This window comes from Mesocricetus auratus, unplaced genomic scaffold (genome assembly GCF_017639785.1).
Source record: "Mesocricetus auratus isolate SY011 unplaced genomic scaffold, BCM_Maur_2.0 Super-Scaffold_100044, whole genome shotgun sequence".
Lineage (NCBI taxonomy): Eukaryota > Metazoa > Chordata > Mammalia > Rodentia > Cricetidae > Mesocricetus > Mesocricetus auratus.
Window position 1 is genome coordinate 8,758,916 of NW_024429221.1, and position 10,060 is coordinate 8,768,975.

Consider the following 10,060-nt stretch of genomic DNA (forward strand, 5'->3'; position numbering starts at 1 on the left):
TTTCTTATAAAATAGAAATATGTTTCTTCTCAACTATGATATCTGTCTTAAATAAGTTTTTTAATATTATGAACTTTAGTGATGTAAGCAAATGTTTGCACTAGTTAGTATATTAGCTCTCAAATGCTTCAATAGCAAATTACCACATACAGGATAGATTTTTCACGATATTTTGCTAGCAGTTGTGGAATGTTACATATGTTTAATAACAGGGTCAGCCAGAATACACTGTCATTTGGGTGTAAATGTGTATGGTCTTTGTTTGATATGGTCTGTCCTTTTTATGTCACTATGATAATTTTATATCCCTATAAGACCATATTTTGTATAGGATAAGAACAGGAACTGTTGAACAAATTCTAAATTGACTCTCTTCATAATTGGCTTAGCCCTTGTACAATGATGGTCTAAATTACTGAAGATAAACCATGTAACAAATGAAATATGTCCCAAACAATCACAGCCTTCTTATTCACTGTGTTGTCTGCTTTGCCTTTGTGAAGACATGTAAGGAATCTGGGAAGAAAACTGAAAAGGCTGAAAACCTCAGTGTCATTTTTATTATGCCAATTTTGATTGTAGCTCTGAGAAATATTTTAAACAAGATAGGTGCTATGCAGAGAACATGGCTTCATCTGTAAAGGCATTTAGAACACGTGTGGGATGATATCAAAACCCATATAAAAGCTGGAAAAAGTAGTGCACACATGTATAATCTTAGTACAGATTTTAGGAAATGAGAGGTGGTTACAGGAAATGTCCTCATAAAGACCTGGTCCAAATATCCTGCTTTGCTGTATTGTAAAAACAACAAATGAACTTCTTTGTATTTACTGCCTTTTATTTTTTATTTAAATAACATTTTTATCTATTTTACATATGAACCACAGTTTCCCTTCCCTCCTGTCATCCAGTCACTGCTCCCAACTCCCCATCCACTACTTTGTTTCCATTCAGGAAGGGGCAACTTCCCATGGGCTTGAACAAAGTGTGGCACATGAAGTTGAGTCAGGGCCTAACTCCTCCCCTTCTGTCAAGGCTGGGTAAAGTAATCGAACATGGGGAAATGGTTTCCAAAAGCCAGCTAAGCACCAGGGACAGGTCCTGATCTCACTTCTAGGAGGCTTACAAACTCAGCTACACAACTGTCACGCACATGCAGAGTTCCTAGGTCTGTCCCAAGAGATCCAGAAAGACAAATATGGTCTGTACTCAGACATAAGTGGATATTAGCAAGAAACAGACTTTACCTCAAGTTATTAGAAGCAAAAATCAACACCTGAGTCTGCGTTTTGTTTTTAATGAATGGATCATACCATGCACATAAAATGCCTCCCATAAGCTTGAGAGTTTTAATCCTTGCTTTACAGCTGTTTGCAGTATACAGGGAGACTGTGAAACCTTTTTAGATGGTGAAGGAAATTGGTCAATGAAATGGACATTGAAATTTTATAGCCAAGCTTCATTTTCATCTGTATCCCACCTGGTGAACACCCTGGGCAGCTATGAAGTTACAAACCATGATCACACAGACTGTCCTGGTTAAAGTCAGTTATTCACCAAATGAAGGAAAAGGATATGGACCTGGAAGAGCAGTGGGGAAGGAGGGTGGGTGATGGTGAAAGGGAGATATGATGTGGTGACAGTAATCAGAATGAACTTATACAGACAAATAAAATTGTCAAAAAGGAAATTTAATTAACTAAAAAAGATAAAATACTTCTAAGACATCTGTGAAAATTTTGACTATTCATTCTCAACAACACAACTAACATTCAGTAAGACAATAGAAGATAATAGTGATTAACATAATTTTTTTATCCTGGTACATTGTGCTACTGCTTTTCCTTATTAAGATTTGATTAATTAGAATTCAATTTTGTCCCATTTTTCCTCAAAGATTGACAAGCAACATGGAGCCTAAAAACTTAACTTTTGTACTACAATTCCTTCTTCTGGGATTTACAGATGACCCAGAACTCCAGTCTCTCATCTTCATCATCTTCCTGTCCATATACTTGGTCACAATACTGGGAAACCTGCTCATAATTCTAGGTATAAGTTTTCAGTCCCACCTCCATACCCCCATGTACTTCTTCCTCTCCAACTTATCCTTTAATGACATTGGTTTCAGCACAGCCACAGTCATTAAGATGCTGATGAGCATCCAAGAAGATGATCAGAGCATCACATACACAGGCTGCCTCACACAGCTCTCCTTCGTCCTTGTTTTTGCATACTTTGAAAATTTTCTCCTCACAGTGATGGCCTATGACCACTACGTAGCTATATGTCACCCCTTAAAGTATACTATCATTATGAATCCTAACTTTTGTTTTCTGCTCTCACTAATCTCTCTGTTCATTAGTATTATGGATGCCCTGATGCACACTCTCATGGTGCAACGGCTGTCCTTCTGCACAGATCTGGAAATCCCCCACTTCTTCTGTGAACTTGATCAGATCATCAAGCTGTCCTGTTCAGACACGCTCATTGACAACATTGTGGTCTTTGCTGCAACTTGCATATTTGGTGGCATTCCTGTGTGTGGAATCATTTATTCTTATTATCACATTGTGGCTTCAGTCTTGAGGATAACTTCACTGGAGGGAAAGTACAAAGCCTTTTCTACCTGTGGGACTCACTTGTCAGTGGTTTCCTTGTTTTATGGGGCTGGTTCAATGGTATATATAAGCTCTGCAATGAGTGTGTCACCAAGAAAATCTGCAGTGGCTTCAGTGATGTACTCTGTGCTTCTTCAAATGATGAACCCTTTTATCTACAGTTTGAGGAACAAAGATATGAAAGTTGCTTTAAGAAATCTTTTAAGTAGGATTGTGTCACTTGAATAATGTGTAATTTGTTGAGAGTTTGTATGCCTAGAATTAGTCAAAATGACTAGATTTCTAGTAAATTACAACATCTGAGACTTCCATCACCATATTATTCTAAAATCATTCTTCAACAAATTGAACATATGTGTTTTAATTTGTCTTGAATCCTGGAATTTCTATGTTCCAAAACCTCTGATATTTAACAAAAGGCTTTACTTCCTTAATAACATTTTCAATGTTTAGATTTGCAAAGAATAATGCAAAGTAAAAAATCTCCAAATTAGCACATTTTGCTCTCCTTTATTCCCTGATAATATATAAATATAAATATAATTGTAGAAATTGTTTTCAAAACAGTTTTCTCATATGTATACAGCAGCATCTGGCCCAGTAGACAGCATGGGGTGCAAAGGCTCTTGACTCCAAGCCTAGGACATCATTTCAATACCTGAAGCCCACATGGTGAAAGGAAAGGACTGGCTCTTGCAAAATGCTCTATAAGATTCATGTGATTGTTCATGTACCAAACATATATTGCAAGCATTCATACATGTACATGAAATTAAATACAATTATTTTAAATGTTTTGTTTTTTCTTGATCATTCTGACTTAAATAAAATGGAATCTAAAAGTAGCTCTGATTTTCTTTTTCCTTGTGAACAATTACATAGAACATTATATTTTCAATTTCTCAGCCATTTGTGTTTCTCTTTATGAGAATTCTCTGCTTAGTACTTCACTCCAATTTTCAAATGTTTTTTATTTATGTCCAGTTTTGATAATCCTTTACATGCTTTAGATATGAAACCTCTATGGGATCAAACCACCATAATCATATCCTGGTTTTCTTTTATATTTCCATAATACTGTATTCTATTTTTCTTCCTCAAAAGATCTTTAAGACCAAATTTCATGTGAACAACTGTGACAAGGCTTGCATGAAAAGAAAAACACCATACATTCTTCTCTGGGGTTGAGGGAGAAACGAAAAAAGCAAGGAAGCAAGCAAGAAAGAAAGAAAGAAAGAAAGAAAGAAAGAAAAGAAAATGAAAGTAAGGGAGGAAATTTGGATTTACAGACCAAGGGAAAAGAAATAGGAAGAAGAAGAAGAAGAAGAAGAAGAAGAAGAAGAAGAAGAAGAAGAAGAAGAAGAAGAAGAAGAAGAAGAAGAAGAAGAAGAAGAAGTCTGGGTGCTTGGCTCCCATCGGGATTGGGAGCTTTGTGCAGTTCCCAGGTGATCTGCAGTCATCAAAATTCTCCCAACCAAAAAAAGTCCAGGTCCAGATGGCCTCAGTGCAGAATTCTACCAGAAATTCAAAGAACAGCTTATACCAATTCTTCTCAAATTGTTCCACACAATAGAAGCAGAAGGGTCTTTGCCAAACTCTTTCTATGAGGCTTCAATAACCTTGAGCCCCAGGCCACACAAAGATACAACTAAGAAAGAGAACTTCAGACCAATATCCCTCATGAACATTGATGCAAAAATACTCAATAAAATACTGGCAAATCAGATCCAAGAACACATAAAAACAATCATTCACCACGATCAAGTAGGTTTCATCCCAGGGATGCAGGGATGGTTCAACATACGAAAATCCATCAATGAAATCTACCATATAAACAAGCTGAAAAACAAAAATCACATGATCATCTCACTAGATGCTGAAAAAGCCTTTGACAAAATCCAACACCCCTTCATGATAAAGGTCTTGGAGAGATCTGGGATAACAGGGACATACTTACACATAATGAAAGCTATATACAGTAAACCAACAGCCAACATCAAACTAAATGGACAGAAACTCAACGCAATTCCTCTAAAATCAGGAACAAAACAAGGCTGTCCACTCTCTCCATACCTTTTCAACATGGTACTTGAAGTTCTAGCTATTGCCATACGACAACAAAGGGGGATCAAGGGGATACAAATTGGGAAGGAAGAGGTCAAACTTTCACTGTATGCAGATGATATGATTGTTTACATCAATGACCCAAAGAACTCTACCAGGGAACACTTACAGCTGATTAACACCTTCAGCAAAGTGGCAGGCTACAAGATCAACTCAAGAAAATCAGTAGCCCTATTATATACAGATGATAAAAGGGCTGAAAGAGAAATCAGAGAAACATCACCCTTTACAATTGCCACAAACAACGTAAAATACCTTGGGGTAACGCTAACCAAACAAGTGAAAGACCTATATCGTAAGAACTTTGAATCTTTAAAGAAAGAAATTAAAGAAGCCCTCAGAAAATGGAAAGATCTCCCATGCTCTTGGATAGGTGGGGTCAATGTAGTAAAAATGGCAATCCTGCCAAAAGCAATCTACAGATTCAATGCAATCCCCATTAAAATCCCAGCACAATTCTTCACAGACCTTGAAAGAACAATAATCAATTTTGTATGGAAAAACAAAAGACCCAGGATAGCCAAAACAACACTGTTCATCAAGGCAACGTCCAGAGGCATCACCATCCCTGACCTCAAGCTATATTATAGAGCTATAGTCCTGAAAACAGCTTGGTATTGGCACAAAAATAGACAGGTAGACCAATGGAATCGAATTGAAAACCTGGGTATTAACCCACACACATACGAACATCTGATCCTTGACAAAGAAGCTAAAAATATACAATGGAATAAAGAAAGCATCTTCAACAAATGGTGCTGACATAACTGGAGACTGGCATGTAGAAGAATGCGGATCGATCCATGTTTATCGCCATGCACAAAACTTAAGTCCAAATGTGTCCCGCGCTACCGTCTCGCCAGCAAGAACAACGCAGAACACTCGGATCCTTCTGCAGTAAAGCTTTAATGCATCTTGAGAGATAGATGATCAGCTTCTTAGAGGGAGACCCCAAGCTAAGAAACCCAGCCCCTTATATAAGCCTAGGAGCTCCGAGTGAGACGTGTAGAGCCGGGATTGGTGGTTTGCACATCACCCCAGATGACGCCACGGGAGAGGCACAGCTTAAACGGTTAACTCCAACTGACAGCAGATGTCAGCGCCATCTTCTAACGGCAATAGCGATAGCGAGGGCGGCTCCTCACATCTCCCCCTATTCATTTATTTTTGAAGCAATAGGACACCCACAACTTTGGAGTGGAGATAGAGGTCAAATCCCCATGTGCAAATTCGGAACATGTACAAAGCTCCTCTCCAGGGTCTTATCCCCAGAGAGAGCCCTGACCAGTCCGATGTCGTTTTTCTGGGGGAAGGAGATCATGACATAGAACCTTCATGCAAGATGACTTATCTCCCAGGAGAAAGTCGTTATACCGCAGACCTCTCCTGTGCAGTGCTTAGCCTTGCAACTCCTTGGGCTGCTGAAGCCTACCCACTCTATCCCGTGCAATGAGACTAGCCTCGTGGGGTGCAAGAGCTGGGAGGCCAGCGACCTATTGCTTTAACATGGTTAACCAAATGTCAGGGAGGCTCCGTGTTCTAAGGCAGCAAGTGCTTGTGCCACCACCACTTTGTCTCTTTTGTTTGGGCTCTGAGCTTACACACCATCCAAAGCATCAACACTATTCCACAGCAGAGAACTAGGCTAAATGATCCTACCCCCACCCATTCCTTAAAATAAGAAAATGCAGATGAAATCCAGGAGGAGAGGCCTTCCATCAGAGAAAGATCCAGATGCGTCGAATTCACTTGCAGGATCGCCATTCTCAACTCACGGAGTGTCTGCTCAAACTCAAAAGTCCAATTCTGTAATAAATGTTGAGACAGAGCTTGTGACAGGTTAGCTGCTCTTGTAAAATTCTCATATTGTACTGAAGTGACACAAAGGCCAGGCAACTTTTGTTCACATCCCAATTGGGCCATCTGCCACAATATATCCAATTGTTCCTGAACCAAATTAATCTGTTGGTTTACCAACATCAGGCCTCCTTGTATCTGAGAATTGGCAGTGGCCTGTTTATCTAGGACCATGGTCACAGTGGCCTATAGTTCATTAATGGTTTGAGTTGTCTGCACAGTGGCAGAAAGTGCAAGGGCCGAGCGGTAACCGAAGCAGTAACCGCGGCGGTGGCTATCAGGCCCACAATAATAGCAGAGATCCCAAAAATCTCGCTTTTCCCTAAACAAACTCAAATTACTTGGCGTCTCAACAGGAACTGGAACAAATCGAGGCATGCGCATTACCAAAGCAAAAGGGTGCTTAATAGCATCCCAGCATAATGCATAAAAACAATTCTAAGCAGAGCAATTTATTTCTTTCTGATTCTTACCTAAGGTATCATTACTCACAACCCAAATAAAGGGCAGCTGAATAATTAGTTCTCTTAAAAGGGTATACTTAACATTGGAGGAGGACCAATCAGATGATCCATAGCTCTGTCCCTCACTCAGACTGTTGCCTAATGCCCCTTTCCAATCAAAAGTAATCTGTCCCTTCTCACTATCATAGGAGAAAGATCAGTACAGCTTCCATTAATTCAAAAGGATTAGCATTAGATCTTTCTGGATCCATATGAATAAAATTATCCTTTAATGAAGAAATCACAGTAAAGCACAAGCTTCCTACTAATGACAAGGTTCTCTCATCCTGAAAACTCTGTATCTGAGGATCTAAAGGCAAAAAGGCAAGCCCCAACTCTCTATTAGTTGTGAAAAATCTAGGGAACACCTGGGCATTCTGCATCACTGGCATCGGTAGGGGAAGGTAGACATGATGGCCCACCGTAACTCTCCCATCATACTAGGAACCATCATCCCGAGTAGGAGAGTCTTCATCACCCACTTGGCCTCCATCCTTCTTATTCTGGAGTTGTGAAGGAGCTCTTCGAGTGAGTCTTTCAGGGATCCACAGGGGTTTTCTTCCTCCTGTGGAAAAACACACACAGCTCCCCTGGATCTTATAAGAATAGGATCCGGGCCTTTCCAGAGATCAGTCAAGACATCTTTCCATTTTACCATTTCTTTTGGCCTATCAGGCTCTAAACTGTGGCGATCGGCCGCAGTGTGGCCTTGGGCATCAGAGTTCAAGAAATTAAGGGTAAAAAGTGCCATGGATACAGCAACTCTTGGTACCGAGGGTAGAACATCCTCAATACTCCCCTTTTGTTTAATCAGATATGATTTGAGTGTACGATGGGCACGTTCCACAATGCCCTGTCCTTGAGGGTTATAAGGTAGGCCAGTTAGATGGGTAACATCCATTTGCCGACAAAACTGTCGGAATTTTTGAGAGGTATATGCTGGTCCATTGTCTGTTTTTAAAATTCTGGGTTTTCCCCAAGCACTCCAGGCCTCAAGGCAATGTTGAATCACATATGAGGCCTTTTCCCCTGTTAGGGGTGTGGCGAACATTACGCCAGAACAGGTGTCAACAGAAACATGAACATATTGAAGCCTTCCAAAAGAGGGAATATGAGTAACATCCATCTGCCACATCTGCAATGGTCTAATGCCACGTGGGTTTATTCCCATGTGGGGAGTAGGTAAGAATTCGCAGCAATTCTGGCATTGAGTAACAATTTCCCTAGCCTCTTTCCTGGATAGAGCAAAACAGCGGCGCAAGGTCTCAGCCGTCACATGAAAGCGCTTATGGAATTCTTTTGCTGCTTGTGCATGGGTAGACAAGGCAGCGGCCACCAGCTTTGTAGCCTTGTCCGCTAAGTCATTCCCTAAGGACATGGGACCTGGGAGTCCAGAATGTGCTCGGACATGGGTAATGAAAACAGGAAATCTCCTATTTAACAAGGCAGCTTGTATCTTTTGAAAGATGTTAGCAACTCTGCTGGAGGATCTTATTATTCCAGCTATCTCAAGGAGATTAACTGCATTAACCACATAAGAGGAATCTGATACAATATTGAGGGGTCCTGGAAAAGCCTCAAGAACCTCCAGTACTATCAGACATTCTACAACTTGAGGTGAAGTTTCATTATATTGTTTAGATATAACCCTATCCTTGACCACATAAGCTCCCATACCAGTTTTTGATCCATCAGTGTACACCACAGTCCCATCTGGGAGTGGGTCTTTAGCTGTCACTTGTGGAAACACTATAGCCTGGTTTAGGGCAAACTGTAAAATTGGATGCTTTGGAAAATGATTATCAATTTGTCCTGAAAAGGAAGTAACTAAAACTGCCCAATCACTAGATGTGGCTGCCAAGGTCTGAACTTGTGCAGCAGTATAAGGCACAATCAAGGAATCAGGATCCCTGCCAAAATGTGTAACAGCTGCTTTTATTCCGCGAAGCGCGAGCTGTGCAACAGCATCAGGGTACCAGTCAATAATCTTAGCAGGGGAAGCATTTGGATGAATCCAAAGTAATGGTCCATGTTGCCACAGGACTGCAGTTGGCAATTGAGCTGTCTTAAAAACACACAGATTAAAAGGTAGTGACTCCTCAATACGTTGTAATTGTGCTTCCTGTAAGGCCTCTTCCACCATCTGTAAGGCTCGGTGGGCGGCAGGGGTAAATTTTCTGGGTGAGGAGATATGAGGCTCACCCTCCAGGAGATCGAAGAGGGGTTTTAGATCAGCAGATGGAATTTTTAAAAAGGGCCTCAACCAATTTATATCTCCCAGAAGTTTCTGAAAATCATTTAATGTTTGTAAGTGGTCTTTGCGAATTTCTATTTTCTGAGGAACTATATTTTTGGGAGTAATCATTGAGCCCAAAAAGAGGCCTGTATCTGCAATTTGAACCTTTTCTGAGGCAATCTCTAATCCCCACTGTTTTAATTCAGCCACCAGCATGGGAAAGCCTTTTGTAAAACATCTAACTCTTTGTGACAAATAAGAATATCGTCCATATAATGGATAACGATTAAAGATGTAAATTGCTTCCTAATTGGCTCCAAAGCCTCCTGCACATACAGCTGACATATTGTTGGGCTATTGGCCATGCCTTGCGGCAGTACCTTCCACTGAAATCTCTTGTCTGGTTCCATATGATTAAGAGAAGGGATAGTGAAGGCAAACCTTGGTCTATCCCGTGGGTAAAGTGGAATAGAGAAGAAACAATCCTTAATATCTATAATAATAAGCTTCCAATCTTGAGGAAGTGCAGAAAGCAAAGGAAGGCCTCTTTGAACAGGGCCAAAAAGATGCATCTGATTGTTAATGGCCCGCAGGTCGTGGAGTAATCTCCACTTCCCAGATTTCTTCTTAATAACAAAAATTGGTGTATTCCATGGGGAGGTAGAAGGCTCTAGATGCCCCAGCCGTTCCTGTTCTTGCACTAATCTTGTGACAGC

The 10,060-nt window shown here is 40.4% G+C and overlaps 1 protein-coding gene across 1 annotated transcript; it reads left to right on the forward strand.

Moving 5' to 3' along the window:
- Positions 1-1,913: 1,913 nt before the first annotated feature.
- Positions 1,914-2,852, forward strand: LOC101836678 (olfactory receptor 7G2-like). Its single transcript, XM_005087406.2, has one exon. It carries the CDS (start codon positions 1,914-1,916, stop codon positions 2,850-2,852), a length of 939 nt encoding a protein of 312 aa, XP_005087463.2.
- Positions 2,853-10,060: the final 7,208 nt, after the last annotated feature.